General features: G+C 39.4%; 1 protein-coding gene across 14 annotated transcripts in view; it reads left to right on the top strand.

Moving 5' to 3' along the window:
- The first annotated feature begins 8,977 nt into the window (after positions 1–8,977).
- Positions 8,978–21,564, top strand: part of magi2a (membrane associated guanylate kinase, WW and PDZ domain containing 2a) — a 356,011-nt gene continuing 343,424 nt past the window's right edge. For all 14 annotated transcript variants that reach the window (XR_013548786.1, XM_078419740.1, XM_078419739.1 and 11 more), the window contains exon 1: positions 8,978–9,995. Coding sequence is in view for 13 of the 14 variants with exons in the window: in XM_078419740.1 (XP_078275866.1) it covers positions 9,698–9,995 (298 nt within the window). In the remaining variant the exon portion in view is untranslated. The remainder of the gene's footprint in view (positions 9,996–21,564) is intronic.

Raw genomic sequence — 21,564 nt, 5'->3', positions numbered from 1 at the left:
AGTCTTCACGTGCACATGTGTTGATCGTCAATGAGGAGATCTTGTACCATTTAGCACTGGTTGATGTACTTTAACTTGAAATATTAACCTGCCTAATCTATTGTTCCAGTACTTTTTCTTTTTATTTCAGATTTCCAGCCCCTGCAGGTTTTTTTTCATTGACTATCATTAAGATAACTTGGCATCAGGTCAGAAGAACTGTATTCTCAAATATATATAAAAAAATGAAGTTAATAATCAAACTTTTTACATAATCATATTGCTAAAGGTGTTTTGCAAAAAAAGCACAAATCCAATTAATTATTATTTCCCACATATTAATAACAGCATAATAGGAAAAGCACTTTTGCAGGGATGAAAAACACCTCCTCCAGTAATGTTATTATTTTCTGACCAAATATTGAAATCTTATGAAAACCTTAAATAATATGCAACAGACAGAAGTGCAAATAATTGAAAATGGTAGAGTATTTTTTTAATAAAATGCAGGGTATTGATAATGATTGCAATTTAAATAGAAAAATGTTCAATTTAAAATCATTTCGTAGGGCACCACCCTCAACATACTGCTCCTGCATGTTTCAATACTCATTCAAATGCTGTCAGGCTTCACGCAACATATTTCATATTTCAGAATTCTTTGTGACATGAGAAGGAGGCCAGTCAACCCATTGAGTCAATGCCTACTCTCAGAAATATCCCATCAATTTCATACCTTCATTTACTTTCTTTGTTAACTATTTGTCTCACATGCTCATCAACTCTCTCCCCTCCTCCCATTTCTGCTACCCAGCTACTCTGGAAGTAATTTACAGTAGCCGATTAACCTAACAACTAGCAAATTGGCATAATGACCCAGTTCCATTTGCCTGCATTTGGCTCATAGCCGTTGTTTCCACTTCCTAGCTTCCTCTGGCAGCTAATTCAACATACAGACAACTCTGAAAATGTTGCCCATGGGATCCCTCTTAAATCTCCCCCCTCTTATCTTAAACCTATGCCCTTTAGTTTTACAATCCTCTATTCTGGGAAAAAGAATGTGAGTATTCATTTTATCTATGCCCCCCGTGATTTTGCACAGCTCAACGAGCCTCCTAAACTACCTACATTCCAAAGAAAAATATCCCAGCTGATGGAATTTAATACAGAGAAATGCGAAGTGTTGCATTTTGGGAAGTCTAACTAGGGCAGAACCTACACAGTGAGAGGGCTTTAGGAAGTGTTGTAGGGCTTTAGGGAGTGTTGTAGAGCAAAGGGATCTAGAAGTGCAGGTAAATAGTTCCTTGAAAGTGGCATCACAGGTAGATAGGGTGGTCAAAAAGGCTTTTGGCACATTTTCCTTCATCAGTCAGAGTACTCAATATAGAATAGGTCATGTTACAGTTGTATAAGACATTGGTGAGGCCACATTTAGAGTATTTTATTCAGTTTTGGTCACCATGTTATAGGAAAGATGTTGTCAAGTTGGAAAGGGTGGAATAGATCGAGTAAATGCACAGAGTAGCGGTATCGAGAACCAGAGGGAAAGATTTAATAGGAACCTGAGAGGTAACTTTTTTTACAAAAAGGGTGGCGGGCATATGGAATGAGCTACCAGAGGAGGTAGTTGAGGCAGGTACTATCATAACCTTTAAGAGACAATTGGACAGGTATATGGATAGGTTTTGAGGGTTACGAGTCAAGTGCGGGCTGGTGGGACTAGTGTAGATGGGGCATGCGTGGGACTAGTGTAGATGGGGCATGTTGGTCGGTGTGAGCAAGGGAGAAGTGGCAAATGAAGGGCCTGTTTCCATGCAGTGTGACTATCCAACATCTCACTATAGCTGAAGTTAACATCCTGGTGAATCTCTTCTGCACCCTTTCTAACTTAATGACTCCTTCCTATATGTGGGTGACCAGAACAGTACATAGTACTCCAAGTGTGGAGACATATGAAGAACATACAAATTCTCTGCAGAAAGCACCAGAGGTCAGAAGCGAACTTAGGTTGCTGGAGTCATGCGACCTGCAGTACACACACCACTGTTCTGTCCTAACATAAATTGTTCCAAATTGAAAACATGCAAGGAAATACATCTAGAATTCTTCTAGGAAAGGCAACAATTTAGGCTTTATGTTACCTACTTCAGCTTTGTAATACCTTTACACATTCTGTTGTTGAATTGATGGCTTAGGAAATTTCAATGCAGAGAAACCACACTTCAGGAGATAAAATTGGCGTGTCACAAATGTAATGCTACGGTGGTTATGGGAGATTTCAACATGCAGGTAGACTGGGAAAATCAGGTTGGAAATGGACCCCAGGAAAGAGAGTTTGTAGAGTGCCTTCGAGATGGATTCTTAGAACAGCTTGTACTGGAGCCTACCAGGGAGAAGGCAATTCTGGATTTAGTGTTGTGTAATGATCCTGATCTGATAAGGGGACTAGAGGTAAAAGAGCCATTAGGAGGCAGTGATCACAACATGATAAGTTTTACTCTGCAAATGGAAAGGCAGAAGGGAAAATCGGAAGTGTCTGTATTACAGTATAGCAAAGGGGATTACAGAGGCATGAGGCAGGATCTGGCCAAAATTGACTGGAAGGAGGCCCTAGCAGGGAAGACGGTAGAACAGCAATGGCAGGTATTCCTGGGAATAATGCAGAGGTTGCAGGATCAATTTATCCCAAAGAGGCGGAAAGACTCTAAGGGGAGTAAGAGACACTTGTGGCTGACGATGGAAGTCAAGGACAGCATAAAATTTAAGGAGAGGAAGTATAACATAGCAAAGAAGAGTGGGAAGACAGAGGATTGGGACTCTTTTAAAGAGCAACAAAAGTTAACTAAAAAGGCAATACGGGGAGAAAAGATGAGGTACGAGGGTAAACTAGCCAATAATATAAAGGAGGATAGCAAAAGTTTTTTTAGGTACGTGAAGAGGAAAAAAATAGTCAAGGCAAATGTGGGTCCCTTGAAGACAGAAGCAGGGGAATTTATTATGGGGAACAAAGAAATGGCAGACGAGTTAAACCGTTATTTTGGATCTGTGTTTACTGAGGAGGATACACACAATCTCCCAAATGTTCTTGGGGCCGGAGAACCTAGGGTGATGGAGGAACTGAAGGAAATCCACATTAGGCAGGAAATGGTTTTGGGTAGACTGATGGGACTGAAGGCTGATAAATCCCCAGGGCCTGATGGTCTGCATCCCAGGGTACTTAAGGAGGTGGCTCTAGAAATAGTGAAAGCATTGGAGATCATTTTTCAATGTTCTATAGATTCAGGATCAGTTCCTGTGGATTGGAGGATAGCAAATGTTATCCCACTTTTTAAGAAAGGAGGGAGAGAGAAAACGGGTAATTATAGACCAGTTAGTCTGACATCAGTGGTGGGGAAGTTGCTGGAGTCAATTATAAAAGACGAAATTGCTGAGCATTTGGATAGCAGTAACAGGATCATTCCGAGTCAGCATGGATTTACGAAGGGGAAATCATGCTTGACAAATCTACTGGAATTTTTTGAGGATGTAACTAGGAAAATTGACAGGGGAGAGTCAGTGGATGTGGTGTACCTCGACTTTCAGAAAGCCTTTGACAAGGTCCCACATAGGAGATTAGTGGGCAAAATTAGAGCACATGGTATTGGGGGTAAGGTACTGACATGGATAGAAAATTGGTTGACAGACAGAAAGCAAAGAGTGGGGATAAATGGGTCCCTTTCGGAATGGCAGGCAGTGACCAGTGGGGTACCGCAAGGTTCGGTGCTGGGACCCCAGCTATTTACGATATACATTAATGACTTAGATGAAGGGATTAAAAGTACCATTAGCAAATTTGCAGATGATAGTAAGCTGGGGGGTAGTGTGAATTGTGAGGAAGATGCAATAAGGCTGCAGGGTGACTTGGACAGGTTGTGTGAGTGGGCGGATACATGGCAGATGCAGTTTAATGTAGATAAGTGTGAGGTTATTCACTTTGGAAGTAAGAATAGAAAGGCAGATTATTATCTGAATGGTGTCAAGTTAGGAAGAGGGGATGTTCAACGAGATCTGGGTGTCCTAGTGCATCAGTCACTGAAAGGAAGCATGCAGGTACAGCAGGCAGTGAAGAAAGCCAATGGAATGTTGGCCTTCGTAACAAGAGGAGTTGAGTATAGGAGCAAAGAGGTCCTTCTACAGTTGTACCGGGCCCTGGTGAGACCGCACCTGGAGTACTGTGTGCAGTTTTGGTCTCCAAATTTGAGGAAGGATATTCTTGCTATTGACGGCGTGCAGCGTAGGTTCACTAGGTTGATTCCCGGAATGGCGGGACTGTCGTATGTTGAAAGGCTGGAGCAATTAGGCTTGTATACACTGGAATTTAGAAGGATGAGGGGGGATCTTATTGAAACATATAAGATAATTAGGGGATTGGACACATTAGAGGCAGGAAACATGTTCCCAATGTTGGGGGAGTCCAGAACAAGGGGCCACAGTTTAAGAATAAGGGGTAGGCCATTTAGAACGGAGATGAGGAAGAACTTTTTCAGTCAGAGAGTGGTGAAGGTGTGGAATTCTCTGCCTCAGAAGGCAGTGGAGGCCAGTTCGTTGGATGCTTTCAAGAGAGAGCTGGATAGAGCTCTTAAGGATAGTGGAGTGAGGGGGTATGGGGAGAAGGCAGGAACGGGGTACTGATTGAGAGTGATCAGCCATGATCGCATTGAATGGCGGTGCTGGCTCGAAGGGCTGAATGGCCTATTGTCTATTGTCTATTGTCTATTGAAAGTAAAAAACATTTCTGATATTGGTTTCAGACAACATTTCATGCTAATTTCAATGAGAATTCTTGGATTGATCAGATGCCAAATATCGAATAAGGGTAAGTAACAGTATTTAATAATTATATTTAGTTTTCACTTTCGAAAACAATTCCCATGCAATTAATGGAGTTCAGTGCATTTCAAATGTAAGGATTACAGTATAATCATAGGATAGGATCAAAGTATAAAATATAAAAGTAATACAGGTGAAATTTGAATTTCTAAATAAATTAAGTTTGATTTTACTAATCAAAAAAGAGATGAACAAAATCCTTCATTTTGTGGGGTTTTACCAGCTATGCACCAGTTTTGGTGAAAATTCAGTGGTACACTTAACAGCTGATATTGTTTTTCCTGGGATTCCCATCAGCGACACAGAACTGTGCAGAGTTTTCGAACATTGCTTTTTCACAGTTCTAAGTAATACATATTTTTCACATTTTCTGTCAACACAAGAGACAATTAAGGTTCAACATTTAGATACTTGGAGAAATGTTGGTTATAATGAGACAAGGAACAATCTTAAATATTGGATGACCACCTGCCTGAGCATGTGTACCTGCTGCACTAATCATTAACTCCTTTATGAGGAAAAAAAGAGAGAGAGAGGGGGAGAGGGAGGGGGAGGGGGAGGGGGAGGGGGAGGGGGAGCAGGTTCAATATTTTGAATTATTTCATATACATTTCAAAATGTGCATTAAGCTATAGGGACAACTTTAACTTCAATTTGTGCAAATAGGCAATTATATTTGAAATTATATTATAGTACAAATTACCTTATAGCTACCATCTTAAAAGAGGCCTGTTTCTGGATGCCTGAACTATTTACATGTTGTGAAGCATATTTTGAGGAAAAAAACGTGTTTCAGGTCATGGCCAATTCTATACCTGGATGTGAATATTATTCTTATTTTAGCAGAGAACTGATTGTAATATTGATTGACATTAATTTCATGACATAAGTAACACTGATATTAAACTTCATAATACTGTAATATGATCAAGCAAAACCATTAATTGATATACTGCAATTAGTGTTTTTATGCAAAGACCAACCATTCTCAAAAACATTGAATTCAGACAATATGTTTTCTGTAACTCCTGACTATATTGATTCCGATTTCCAAACATACTTTGGCATGATTTTGTCAGGTTAAAAGGTGAAATGTTTTACTCTATTTTCTAATATCTCAAATGATTTTTTTCAAAATAACTTGAAAAATAGCACTAGTGGAAAACATTCAAAGTGGGGAAGAAACAAAGGAAGAGGTCCACAAAAATAACCCAAGTAGTAAATGAGCAACAATATTATTTACTCTGCATTGGAATATCACAATCTGAAGGTTTCAACCCATCCTTATTCTCCAGAGATGCTGCCTGACCCGCTGAGTTATTCCAGCACTTTGTGTCTATCTTCGTTATATACCAGCATTTGCAGTTTCTTTCTACACAGCAATATTACTATTAAGATTTGGACTATTGGATATACAATAACCCGAGTTGATTGCATTTCTTAAATTGCAAAGACTAGATGTAGATTCCCCAAATAGTTGCACTGAGCAAACCACCTTAACCACAGCACCTATTCGTAAAGGTAATTTAAAATTGTGCTGCAGCATGTACCACCACATCCAGGGATAAACTGGGTCACTGTTGGAGAAAGGCTGCTAGCTAATTCCAATAGAATTTTGTCTTTAGTCCACACTTTGGTGAACTATATTGCAGAACTACTTGTAGTTGTTTTTATCATATCATCATATCATATCATATATATACAGCCGGAAACACCAAGTCCGGCCGCCCAACGATCCCCGTACATTAACACTATCCTACACCCACTAGGGACAATTTTTACATTTACCCAGCCAATTAACCTACATACCTGTATGTCTTTGGAGTGTGGGAGGAAACCGAAGATCTCGGAGAAAACCCACGCAGATCACGGGGACTTATTGTACCTGGTAACTCCTCTGTTTATGGTATCTCCTTGATGTCATTAGCTGTGATTGCAGAGAGCCTGGATCATTAAATAATCTTCATAATTTATCTTTCTGAATTGTGAGAATTTACTAGATTGTTGTATGATGAAAGTAGCAAGATAGATTCTTGGGTTTCAAACAATTGTAGTCTGATCAGATCAGATTGGTTTATTGTTATATACACCACGCTGTGATGAGATTCCTACTTCATATGAAGCTCAGAGAGGAAATTATATATACAGTAATGACAGTATAATACAGTAGTGGCAGTACACATCATGGCAGATGGGTGGCATTAGGCAATAGCTGAAAATTAATAGAATTAATTCATAAATTGGGAGCTTTAAGCACCACACATATTCCATCAACTGCTACTCTGGGAACGTTTCTAGTGTCCCTTGTCTGTCCCTGTGGTCTTTGATCTCTGTCCCAGCCACTACCAGGATTTTATTTTATTTCAGATATATAGTTTACTCATAATGGGCAGGACATACGACTAGTAAATGTCTCCTCCTTCATTCATTATACCAATAATTCAATACATTCAGGGACCACAGGATTTAGGAAGTTTCTTCACCACCGTTATCAGATTGTTGAATGGACCTCTCACATGCTAAGGATGAACTCTCGATCTTCCTACCTTGTTGTGGCCCTTGCACTTTTTTAATCTGCACTTTCTCTGCAGCTGCACTTCGTTTAATTTTCTGCACAGTATTCATTTTCTCTTTTGCACTACCAGATGTACTTATGAATCGCATAATTTACCTGGATAGCATTTGAGTTTCACTGTACCTTAATTGGTAAAGGTGACAATAAACTGACCTTTGAACCTTTGAAATCAAAGTTTATCACTTTATCTCCTTCACACATGACAATAATAAACTAATATGCCAGTGTAACTCATTTTGCCTCCTTAAACAATATACCCATGAAGTGGTTGACAGGCTGTTCCACAGGATCCAAATCCTCAGCATACAGTGGCACAGGACCCTAGCAGGACCCTAGACAATTAGTTCTTCCCCACAAAGCTGTTGCAGTAGTTGCATTAAACTTTAGTGCATTCCTCAGCATGTACTCTTGTACCTTGGAATGTGCCAGTTGGTAGTATTCGTTTACAAACATCACCTTACACTAGAAGACCGATACGTTTTGGGCAGACCATACTCAATGTCTTATTGCTCAATGCCAAACTTTAAAATCAACTATTTCTGGTGTAGATCCCACGGATCACCTGACATCAGTCTGAAGAAGGATCTCCACCCGAAACGTCACCCATTCCTTCTCTCCTGAGATGCTGCCTGACCTGCTGAGTTACTCCAGCATTTTGTGAAATAAATACCTTCGATTTGTACCAGCATTTGCAGTTATTTTCTTACACCACGGATCAAATTGATCAGTTATAGGGATTGAAACAATGAATATGTCAATTGAATAAAAACTGCAATTAAATTTACTTAGGTAAAACACAAGACAAGCACCCCATAGTGTGTCTTTAATATTTCACAAAAATGTACTATTGATATCTAAACATCTGCTGATTGTTATATATCACCGAAATAAAAGTATAGTTCTTTTTCCACAATTTTGAATCCACAACTCAGCCACAATATTTTGATGTTCATTTCTCAAGTCTTAATCATTCACCTTCTGAGCTAAGGTGAACAATCCCAATTCTTCCACTTCCACCACTTATCCCTGGTACTGAGACCACTTTCATCGAAGGTGACTGCAGTGCGCAGGCATAAGTTGCAGTGATTTCCCCTTTTGAACCATCACAGAAGACCTCTAACAGAGATAGATGCACCTTCATATCAGGTACACTCAAGCCATTCCTGCTGGTCACTGCAGTGTGCAGACATTAAGTTGCACACAGTAACTTCCCCCTTTGAGCCATCACAGAAGACATCCAATAGAGATGCACCTTCATCATATCAGAAACACTCAAATCGCTTCTGCTGCGTCACTGACAGCTTCGTGAAGGATAAGATAGTTGGTGACGATTTAAATAATTGAAGAGCCGCCATTGACGCATTATTTATTAAAAAAGAGGCCTCTTCATTTATGTATGAAGAAAGACAGACGTGAGGAGAACAGCAACAACAGCCCGTCGCTGAGATTGCACTTACTCGCTGCGAGTAGCGGGCGGTGGAATGGCGCGGTGACGCGGCCGGCTCGTGCCCTTCCTCCCACCAGCTCCACAACCGCTCTGCGCGTGCCCACCCGCCCCCTCCTCAACCGCCCTGCGCGTGTCCGCCCGTCTCTCGCCCACCAGCTCCCCGACCGCCGTGCGCGTGGCCCTGGGGCTCGTTGTCGACGATTGGACCGGGGCTGCAGCGCGAGCGCGAATGAAGTTCGAGCAACTTGGAAGCGGATTCAGTGTGTCCTGTGTGGATGGGACCGGGACAGGGACCGGCAGCGGGAGCGACCCCCTCCCCGGGGATATCCGCGCAACGCACCCCACCCCGCATCCGCACTCCCCCACCGCCGGCCGTCTCCCCAAATCTGCTTGTTTCTTTAAAGCCCACGCATCTTCTTTGAATCTTGTGTGGGGTTTTTTTTCGCGATGGAGGAGGAACTCCACCGTCATTACCGCTCGGTGTCAGCTGTTTACTCCGTGAAGGGACATAAATGCGTGTTCTCGAGGGCAGCGGCGCTGGGAGAGAAATTGCCGTTATGAGTATGTGTGAGGAGTATGCATTTTAAACCTGGAAATCTGCCACAGGCCTCAGTCTCCCTCACCATTCACTCTTCGATTCTTCCATTATTACCATCATTAAAACGGGTTCCATGGATATGTCAAGGAAAGTTGCATTTTCCGCTGTCACCTCCAAGGTTCCGGGCTATTCTGACAACTCTGTCGGGCATCTGGTGTAGCTGTTAACCCCCCAGTGTTGTCTCACGCCCTCTTCTTCAAACCCAAGACTGCAGGTTGCTGCAGCAACGATGTCCAAGGTATTAAAAAAGAAAAGTCACTGGACTAATAAAGTCCACGAAACTCTGATATGTAGAGATAAGGATGGGGAACTTAATTTGGAAATCAAAGGTGGCGCTGAGAATGGTCTGTTCTCCTATCTGGGAGAAATGAAACAAAACAAAATAATCTACCAGGTCGGAAAACTGCATTCTGATGATTTGTTGTTAGAAGTCAATGACAAAGCAGTATCTGGACTCACTATCAGAGATGTATTGGCTGTGATCAAGCATTGTAAGGACCCAATTCGTTTGAAGTGTGTGAAACAAGGTATGCTTATCTTCGAGTAAATAACTGCCAATTTCTCATTAGGAGCCAATATATGTTTTCCAGTGCTATAATATGTAAATAATATAAGTTTTTCGTAAATAACATGACGTTATTTAAATTGTTTTTCTCTGATGCTAAACCATAGCAGCAATACTCGCAATAGTCAAAAGTGAATTTTAATTTTTGTGATTGTTAAATGTCTTGCTTTGAAAGTATGTTTTGACATGATTTATTGCAAAATGCTGTACAGTTAAAATACTGGAAGTTAGAGGGCACAGTTTTTTTGCCAACTGTTTTTTTCCCCATTTTAATTCATTGGTTAAATTGGTTGATAACTCGACAGTGCGGTATCGTTGTGTACATGCCGAGTGCCCAGTGTGTGTGGTAATGTTATGTAGGTGCAATGGTACGGTTTTTGGATTATTTGTAATTTTAAACTGAATATATATTAGCTTCTGTTAAGTAATAGTTTAGTACCTATATTTTCATTAATTACTTATTCAGGGATTCTGGTTATACAAAATACTATTTGCTTCAAAAATCACAGACATGAATGAATTGCCATTAGTTATATTGCAGATTGAAATAACCAATAATCATGTATACAGGGAATAGTCAGTATTTTCTCAGTGTGGGGAAATCAAGAACTAGAAACCATAGGTTTAACAAAAGAGGAAATATTTCATAGGATCTTGAGAAGCAACTTTTTCACACAAGTTGGTGGGTGTATGGAATGAGTTGCCAGAGGAAGCAGTTGAGGCAGGTACAATAATAAAATTTAAAATACATTTGGGTAGGTACATGGATAGGAAAACCTGAGAGAGATATGGGCCAAACTTGGGTAAATGGACAAGGTTAGATGGGACACCTTGGTCAACACTGCTGAGTTGGGTTAAATGGCCAGTTTCTGTGATGTATAACTCTATGATTCCATTTAATTACATTAATAGTCACAAAGAAATGTGGACAATATCGTTAAAAGTAATGTTGACTTGCAAGTCAAAGGAACTTGTAAACATTGGTACCCCTAATTGTTTTTCAGTATTGTATCCTGTATGTGTATATTTATCTACAAAACTAGTGTTCAAGTTATTGAAAAACAAGTTAAACAGAAGAAAACAACAAATTTCTGTATACCAGGTCACTTTTGATCAATGTCAGGGAAATATAAAGAATAAACAGAACATAGATTGAAGTAAGTGGATATCATTTACTTGCAATTTAAAATATATTTAATAAACTATTACATAAGACAGTAATATAAGAATTTATAACTGATTTGTCCTTGTGGCTGAGAAATAGGAGACAAAAAAAGTTATGGGTAAAGGCAAGTTTCTCAAAACTTATCTGGATGAATAATGTTTTGTGTAAATCTATGTTGGGACTTGTAGTTGTGGCTTGAATTACATTTCATGCATGTAGGACTTGACTTTTTTTTTAATCAATCCAAAATGAAAAAGCAACCCTGAAGGCCAACCTGAAAAAAATCCATTTTTACTCACTAATAAATCTTGGTGCAATAAATGTCAACCATGCTGAATTTACATTTTCATTCATTTCTATTGTGAGAATGTCAAATGTGACTTTCAAAATTCCCATAAAGACTACCAATCAATCCCAGTTGTAGCATACACCATTCAGTGGTGTGAGGGTGGTGAAAATAGTTAGAAAAGTGAATGTGTGGGCAGAAATTGGGCAAAAAATTAAAGGCGCTGTGATTTAAGAAAAGAAAAGAGATTTTATTATTGGGATAATTAATGGAAACCCCAAAGTAATATGATTTTCATTATCATCAATTTTGATTTAGTTACACTGAATGTTGATGCATCCCTTATGTTTTTGAAGTAATTGAAAGTGTCTCTTAATGAACACAAATATATAAAACTAATAATATGTTTACAGAGCCCAAAAGTGAAATATTGGATAAATTTAACCCTCCAAAGATTTAAGATATGTGGCTACGATGGAGGTACAGCAATATTTCTGAAATATGATGTGTAACTTGGAGTAAAGTTGAAGATGATAATTTTCTCTATTACCATTTGTTTACTGTGAGTTTGGGAGATGTTGCTGAAGAAGACAGCAAGCTTTTGCTAATTGCATAGGGAATTAATGTTGAGGCTGGAAGAAAGACTGGATGGTGTTGAGGGCCATGAGTACAATTGGAGCAGCAATACATTCATTTCAGTGAAAAATATTCCTTACTATTGATGTACTTTATAGATTATTCAAAGGCTTTGCTAGATACGTTGTAGATATGTTATTTATGTAGTAGTAGATAGGTTATAGCGTTGTAGATACGTTATTTATGTAGTTAGTCTTGTTAATTTTCTGGTCATTGGTAATACTGAGGATGGTGTTCTTTGCTGATGATTGTGCAATAGAATATCAAAAGGAAATCGTTTGGCTTAACCTTGAAAGAGATCTTTGCCAGAAACTTGGGGGATATAAATAACACCCATTCCTTCTCTCCAGAGATGCTGACTGTCCCACTGAGTTACTCCAGCTTTTTGTGTCTATCTAAAGCCATATAATGGGTCAAGTGGAAGAGCTGTCTGCATCGGACTTTCCGGGCGGGTCCTCCTTCCTCGGTCCTCAGTGGGCAAGCTGGACCTTCCAGGCGGGTCCTTGGTCTTCGGTCTGTGGCAGCAGTCTGGGACAGCTGGTGGGTCTGGCCATGACTTGTCTCTAAGCTAGACACAAAATGCTGGAGTAATTCAGAGGGCCAGGCAGCATCTCTAGAGAAAATGAATAGGTGACATTTTGGGATGGGACCCTTCTTCAGACTGATTGTAGTAGGGAGAGTGGGGGAAATACTGGAAGCAAAGAGAAAAAAACCAGGATAAGTCTGGACCAGCAACAGATGATCACTGGCAAGGAGGTCCCCTGATATGCTGACTATTGACTGACAGATGTGAATGCAAGGGAGATGTATAGTTGCGAACTGTGAAACTAGTTAACCAGCTTTTAATGGAGGGGGGGAGAGGGAGTGGAGGGGATGGATGTGGAGGGGGGGGAGAAGGGGGGGGGAAAGGGGGGGGAGGGGGGGGAAAGGGGGGGAAAGGAGGGGGGGGGAAGGGGGGGAAGAGAAGGGGGGGGGAGAAGGGGGGGAGAGGAGGAGAGAGAAGGGGGGGGGGAGAGAGAAGGGGGGGAGCAGTTTGTAGAAATTACCTAAAATTGGAGAATTCAACATTCATACCATTGGGCTATAAGCCACCCTAGTGAAATATGAGGTGCTGTTCCACCAATCTGCATGAGGCCTCACTCTGGCAATGGAGGATGGCAGAAAGGTCAGTATTGGAAGAGTTAAATTGGAGAGGACTTGGCGGAGATAGGGGAGAAGTCAGTGTGGCGGTCGATGATGGCACCAACTAACAGACGAGGACGGACATGTAGAAGTGAGGATGCCACTGCCGGGGGAAGGAAAGTGTGGGGGGACCACTGTGGGATGGGTGAGGGGGAAAAAAACAAAGGGGGACTTGGCAAGGGGGTACTTTGTAACTGTCACCCATAAAGGGCGCTTTTAATGTGCACCCTTGGGTATGCAAGCAAAGAACTTCACTGTGACTTGTCACATGTGACAATAAGGTATTCAATTCAATTGGATAGCAACTGGGAGATTCACTAGGCCTTGGCAGACAGAGGACGTGTTCAGCGGAATGATCAGCGAGTCTATGCTTGGTCTCGCCGATGTACAAGAAACCACATCGGGAACACTAGATGTAATTGATGAGGTTGGACTTTGCTCTGCTTTTTTGTGGAATACACAAACCTGGAAAACTTTCCACTTTGCCAAGTAGATGCCAGTGTTATAGCGGAATTGGAATTTGGCCAACATTGCTGTTAATTGCAGAGCATAGTTCCTCAGCATTGTATTCAATGTATTATTGGAGCCATTTGCTTTTGCTGTACCTTACACATCAAACAATTGCTAGATAACTAATATAGTGAATTGAATTGGCTGAAGGTCACCTTTTGTGATGGTGGGGAAATTCAAGAATGTTGAGATGGATTATTCATTGAGCGCCTGTTGGTGAAGCCGGTTACAGGTGCTTCTGGCTTGCCTTTTGTCTTTCTGGTCTATCATAATTTAAAATGGTGTGAGCACTGATCTTCCTCTGCCATTTGGTTATATAATTGTTTTTCACCATTCATAGCTACATTTAGCAGTAGTGTAGGACTTTGATTTGATTTGTTTATTACTTAATTAATTTTCCAGAATTTTGCTTCTGCTGTTTAGTCTGTATGTGGGGTCTATAATTTCATCAGGTTTGCAACTTATTTTAAAATACTGCTGGTATTGGTCCTGGCATGATCTTCTAAAATACTAATTGAGCCAATTAGTTCACTGATTGACTAAAAGAGAATGGGATATGCTAGGCCATGAGGTTACAGATTTTTATTAAATAATATTTATTACATTTTTTATTGCCCACAGCTGCTTGCTTTTTAGCTGTAAATTTATTTTGAATCTATTTAACATTTTCACTACATCACAGCATGATTGAGGTGCCCTCAGAGCAAGCATGAGTCTTGAACCCGAAGAGCTGTGTTGTCCCTTTATATTTTAATGCCCTGATTAAGCTGTTGTGAGAAAATTGATGAGGACAAGACAAAATAAGCTTTTACCCTTAAAGACTGCAAAGGAAACAAGCTAGCACATCAGGCAAATTAAAGTTGAAAATACAAAATTATGTGTTTTGTTAACGGGACGAAAATTGGATAGATCTCAAAATTTGGGGTTTTGAACGAAGGATCACTGATCATTTAGGATGGCAGTTGAAATGGGGAAGGAGATAACAAAACCAATTGAACCTTTAAATCTTGTAAACTTATATGGACAGCAAAGGAGTGGGAGTAGAAGAAATAGCTTGGGTACAAAATATACTTGTGTTAAATGACTTCTTTTGTCTTGTCATGCTCAACGATTTACTTTTGTGCTTCAAAAGTAAGTGACTACAATTTTAAATTGTTATCATTCTTAAGGGATTTTGCCCTCTTAGAAGGGTCTTTACAAGGTGGCATTAACATTCACACACAACTGTTATCTGTCATTTATATTTTTCACAATATTCATCTTTACCTTTGGTCCTATAATTCTTATAGCAGTTAACTTTAGATTATCTAACAAAGTTTGTCTTTCATTTGCCAGAGTAAACATCATTCACTTGGTTTGTAAATAATTATTGCTTTACACACCTTTGCAGTGTATTGGTTTATTGTGATATGTACCAAGATACATTTAAAAGCTTTGTGTGTCAAATCATACTACACATTTGCAAAGAGAAAAATACCAGAGTGCAGAATATAGTGCTAAGGCAACACAGCATTACAGTTACAGAGAAAAATTTCAAAGATCAAATGAGGGAGGTTGGTAGATCGGAACTACACGTTATCTGAAGGGAGAACCATTCAGTAGTCCGATAACAGTAGGGAATAAGTTGTTCCTGAATCTTGCGGTACATGCTTTTAAGCTTTCGGGTGAAAAAGATGACGGGTGAAAAAGATCTTTGACTATTTAGGCTGCTTTCCCAAGGTAGCGTGAAGTGCAGATAGAGTTGATGATGGATCTGTATGATGCACAGGGCTACATCCACAACACTCTGCAATTTCCTTTGCTGTTGTGCAGAGTTGTTGCCAAACCAAGCTGTGATGCACCCTGATAGGATGCTTTTGACAATGCATCTGTAGAAGTTAGTAAGCGTTCTTGGAATCATGCTGAACTTTCTTGGTCTTGTGAGGCTGTGGAGCAGTTGTACTTTTGTGGCTATAACTTCAATGTGGTTGGTCCAGGATAAATATCGGTCTGATGATTTTTCAGCATGCCACATCTAGAAGTTTGCAAATTTTTATCTCCTATTTTCTTTGTAGATATATCATATGTAACTATACTATAATTTTCAATTCCATGCTGTTCATATTGAGGGATTTCCTTTATCCTGTTACACTTATTGTTTGAGGTATTTTTCCGTGGCCAGTTATTTTATTTTCATTAGGATTAATGTCACTTCAGAACATTGGACTGTGAAATTCTTGCAATAAAAAATGGTATCATAAGTTAATGCCTTGTTAATCATGAGAAATTAATGATTCTGATAACAAACTCTGTTTATGGAGAAGAAATTCATCCTATATACCTTTACGAACATTAATTCTGGCTTGAAATTCCAGTTGAATTGCATCACTAGTTCTGATACTATAGTGTTTGGCCAATCACATTGAAAATTGATTTGTGTATTATGCACAGTTCATAATTGGTCTATTGAAAGAGTACGAGTTCCATATCTTCCTATGCCTATATATTTACCGCTGATACATAAGTGCACCTTGCACAGATGTTATGAATATTTAATGCATTTAGGAATGTGAAGTTATTTATTATAAAGCTCAGTTTTAAGCTGGAGACCAGGCAAAACAATGTTGAGGCAAGAAAATTGTGAATCATATAAATTATTTGTTGTGAAACCTGGAATTGCACCTGAAAGAGAAGGATGTATTTGATAAGGAATTATTTGCTGGGTTGTCAGTGAAAGCTCTGAATATCAATCTGAACCGAACAGCTTTCAAGAAGCCAGCGCAGGTACAGAAGTCTCTTTTGTGCTGTAAGATACAATGATTTTAATTCTCAACTCAAGTTTATGGGATACCTGGGATACTGCAGTAGTTTTGTAATTCAGCTAGGGAAGTCACTTAGGATCAGTTAGATCTTTAGATCCAGAAAAGAGTTGTTCCAGGCTATTGTTGTTTTCTGAAAGCCATTGGATTAGGTTTGTACATGCCTATGCCTCTTGGTACCAGGTGCTTCTCAATTCAAAGAAACAAATAACGTTTGCTAAAATTTTAATATTGTCATACTTGGATGAATTTCAGTCTTTAAGTATCAGGAGGAGTGTACTGCTGCTTCCCATCTTACTCAGAATCTTCATGAACCTCATCTGGTAGTTAATTCCAATCTTTGTGCATAGTGTAACCTATTTATGCTTTATGCATTTAATTCACAAGATATAGATGACCCAGATTTTTCTGCAGTGATGAAATCCACGATACATACCAGAAATCCTGCTGTCTTGTGCAACACTAGTGATCATATACTTCACTATGCGGTATATTGCTGTGAACATTACAACAAAGTGGAAGTGGTGCAACTAGTGACATTGAACGACAATATAAACCTATTGTCAGGGTTGTCCTAATATATTTTCTGCCAATTTCACTTGTAACACTGAAGTTATGAAAATTGATCAAAAAGATGAACAAAATCCTGTTTAAAAAAGAACAGAAGTAAATTAAACTGTAAAAGTAAAAAGTATAGAGTTTTAATTTATTAACTGGTGAGAGGCATGATTGCAGTAACTATGGGAAATACCATCTTGAACTTTATATGTTAAGCTTCACGCTCTTAATGTTAAACCATGCTGATAGTGGGACGTTAAGGGTGCATGGAATGCTAAGTGTTTTGTTCATGAATTCATGATTGTGGCTGAAGAATTGTCAAATGTACCACATCATTTCTTCTGTGGAAATTTATGAATTACCCCCAGAATTTATTTTAATATGAAGGAATATACAGAATCAATAATTTTTAAAAGCAGTTGAGCGTCTATCAAACAGTAGATTGTAAAAGGGGCTGTACTTGCTGAAACTGGTTGCTACAATCTCCTGGGGATTCCTTGATTGCCTTTGAGAGTTGGCGATGTTAATTCCAAGATAATTTATTGCAAACTAGCTTGACATTTTTAAATCTCTTTCTCCTATTTGGTGTGATTGTGTAGCTGGCTGGTTTATGGCACATATGGGTCATGCTTTGTTTGATTTGGATAGGCTATGCAGCCCCGTGATATTTTTTGATTTTTTTTTCATATGTTTGTTGATTATTTCCAGAGGTATGCTATAACATTGACCAAAAGTGAAATCCTTTGCCTCAATCACCACCTTTAATGTTTACCTTTTTCTTTATATTTTTCATTTTATGTTCATTGGGTTAACCAGTTGATGTTACATTATTATCTGTACACACTTTTGGATCTCGTATGTTATGATCATGTTCATACAAGGTGTACTACGCAAATTTTGTAATCTATTTATAAACAGAGTACGGAATTTCTTTGCCTTCCCAGGACGTCATTGTTTGTATTTTATTCAATTTTTGAGATAAGGGTATTGTTAGCAAAGCCAACTTTTATTGCTATCCTGAATTACCACCATCTTGAACTGTTAGTTTTTATTTCGTAAAGGTATACCCACAGTGCATTTGGGTTGGGAATACCTAAATTTAGACTAATGGTGACGTAGTAGCGATGCATTTCTAAGTAAAAATGACGTGCAACTTTTAGGAGAATACTAGACCAAGTGGACCCGTTGGGCCCAAACCTTTCCTGCATTGGTGCAGCACCCCCCCCCCCCCTCCACTCCCCCTCTCCCCCTCCCCCTCCCTTCCGCCTCCCTTCCCCCCCTCCCCCTCCCTCCCTCCACCCCCTCCCCTCCCACTCCCCTCCCTTTCCACTCCATCCCCCTCAACCCCCCCTTATCCTTCACCCCCTCCCTCCCTCTCTCCCCCTCCCTCCCTAGGAGATAGATTTAAACTTTAAAATGTGAATAACTAAAAATATAACACTGATTTCAATGAAACTCCTTCCATTAGCACCAAAGGGATGACAGTGAGTAAGGTGGGCCTAAAATTGTCGCGCTATCATGTACTGTTTTGGCTGTAGTTCAGGGACAAACAAACAAACGAGAATTTTAGTATATAGATGCAAGTTCTGATGTTCCCATGTGACGTTCCCTTTTTTTTAGTGTTCGCATTTGTGGGCTTGGGAGGTGCCAGGATAGTGACTGCAGTGCCATTTGTAAATTATAAATGCCACAGAATGGTATATGATGGTAGATGGTATACCAATTAAGTGAGGTACTTTAGCCTGGATGATGTCGAGCTTCTTGCTTGTGGTTGGAGCTGTACTAATCCATGCTCAACCTTCCAGGGTTTACATGTTTCAGATATGATGAAGAGGGATATAAAAGACGTGGGGAAGCTGAATTAATATGGAGAATGTCACGACTGCTTAGACAGGATATCTTGGAGACCTCATCGAAGGAGACCGAGTGGGTAGAATTCAGGAATAGGAAAGGTGCATTCACTGTGATGGGATTATACGAGAGGCTTCCTAATAGCCACAAGTTCAGCTTGTTTAGTGCCAGCGCTTAGATGGAGGAAAATTTGTGAGGTGCATCCAGATGAGTTACTTGAAACAATATGAGATGGTTCTACCAGAGAAGAGGACAAACTAGAAAAAATGTCATAATGCTTGAGGTTTTTCAGATATTTATGGATGAAACTGGTCCTTGGGTTAATGTAAAATCTGGGGAAGGGTAATTACAATAGTATTACCAAAAAACGAGGCATATAGATACCACTTGACCAGTTGGCTTTCTCAAGCATATTGCTTGTTGCCCTGGCCTCCAGCATCTGTAGTCTCTTGTGTCAGCCAAGTTGCTTCATCGTTCTTTACTGTCCTTAATATGCTGTATTTGTATCGAATGCTTATAGTAAATTAATCCAGCTGAGTAAATAGCTTCTTGAAATATTTGGAATGTTTTCCTCCATTAAAAATGTGCTACTTCGATGCAGATGCTTGTTGTATCTAGATGTGGCAGTGCAAAACAATGCTTGTAACAAAAAAAGTGCATAAAACTGTTTCCGCATTTCAGAAATCAAGTAATGAGTCATTTGGTCTCGGAAGTGAACGCAGTTAGCTTTTTTATAAAATCAGAATACAATGAACATTTTATTCATTGCTTCTACCACTTAAATTGATCATTTATAAAACCAAATCACAGACTCAGACACAACATTTAGTTCAATGTGATTGCCGGGCACTCACTTAATCCATTAACCTAAAGTGTTAATAAATCTGTCATCATGTTTCTTAGCGAGTGTCTGGTAAGGGAAGTTCTTCTTTAGGATGCAAATTTTATGTTTATGCATTGATGCAAAGGAAATTTTAAGGAGCTAATCAGAAAAGAAATTATTTAACAAAATGTGAGTTGAAGAGATAAGCATTTTATATGGAGAAATGGGGAAACTAGGAACTGCAGATGCTGGTTAACACAAGAGGACATAAAGTGCTGGAGTAACTCAGCGGGCCAGGCAACATCTTTGGAGAACATGTATAACATCGGATCGAGACCCTTCTTCGGATGACTTCTTCCATTTACATATTAAGGCAAGCCTGGCAAACAAATTTTCAGATTTGTGCTGCCAAATGCAAAGTTAAAATACAGTAAACTATTTTAACGGAAGCCTTTATAACGGATTTTGGTTATAGTGGATGAACCCCTGACTTACACCGCCTGCCCGGCCGCTTAGAGAGCAGGCTTCCAAGGACACCCACCCGATTCGCAAGATGCACCAGCAAGCCCTTCACTCACTGCACGAGAGTTGCTGCCTTACAGCGAATGCAGCACCGGAGACCCGGGTTCGATCCTGACTACAGGTGCTGTCTGTACGGAGTTTGTATGTTCTCCCCGTGATCTGCGTGGATTTTCTCCGAGATCTTCGGGTTCCTCCCACACTCCAAAGATGTACAGGTTTGTAGGTTAATTGGCTTGGTAAATGTAAAAATTGTCCAAAGTAGGATAGTGTTAATGTGCGGGGATCACTGATCAGCGCGGACCTGGTGGGCCGAAGGGCCTGTTTCCATGCTGTATCTCTAAACTAAACTACTTGTCCAGTTATATAATTTGTACTATTAAGATTTCTTGCCCAAATCTATAATGTGGAGTTTTCTATAGGCTTCCCTCAATTTTTTCAAATTCCCTGAGTTTTCAAGGCCATTTGTTTCTACAGTAACTATGTACCTAAATTGAAGTAAAGCTTTAATCAAAATGCAATACTTTAAAAAATCTATATTTTCATGATACCATGATCCTATAAGAAAAGATCGGAGAGAGGTTGAATAGTGAGAGAAGAATAATGTGATAAAGAGAAACCATTACAAAACAACAGAATAGTAAAGTATTTGTCAGGAATTACAGACTCCGCTTAATTCACAAAATTAGCCTGATTGGCATAGAAATTCAGTTTTTCCTTTCCAATATTATTTCTGATAAAAATGTATTTGTGAAAATACAATGGTTACAAACAAAAGGAACGAGAGCAGAAAAGTTACAAAAAACTGTGCTTATAACTGGAACAAAAACACAGGCTTATATTTTCTTTAAAATACATTGCAAGAAACTATATCTCAGAATTAATATTACACAGTAAAACCAATTTTAATACACATACCAAGGTAGAACAAAAGGGATAAAAATTGATACAGCCTTGCATAGTACCCTTATTTGCAAAAATACTGATTATTTAAGCACAAGAGATCAGCTTCATTTAACATTAAATAACATTTTTCTTTCAGTTGCATCTTATTTCCTGGTACATAATCTGTTCAGAGAGTACATTGGATTCATCCAGCATTAAATTAACACTTACCTAACAAGTTTTACTCTTCACCAGCATTTTTCTCCCCAACCCTTCACCTTTGTACAACTTTAAAGTGAAGCAATTATGTAAGATGCT

This window comes from Rhinoraja longicauda, chromosome 23 (genome assembly GCF_053455715.1).
Source record: "Rhinoraja longicauda isolate Sanriku21f chromosome 23, sRhiLon1.1, whole genome shotgun sequence".
Classification (NCBI taxonomy): Eukaryota; Metazoa; Chordata; class Chondrichthyes; order Rajiformes; family Arhynchobatidae; genus Rhinoraja; species Rhinoraja longicauda.
This window is presented reverse-complemented; position numbering and strand designations above follow the sequence as displayed.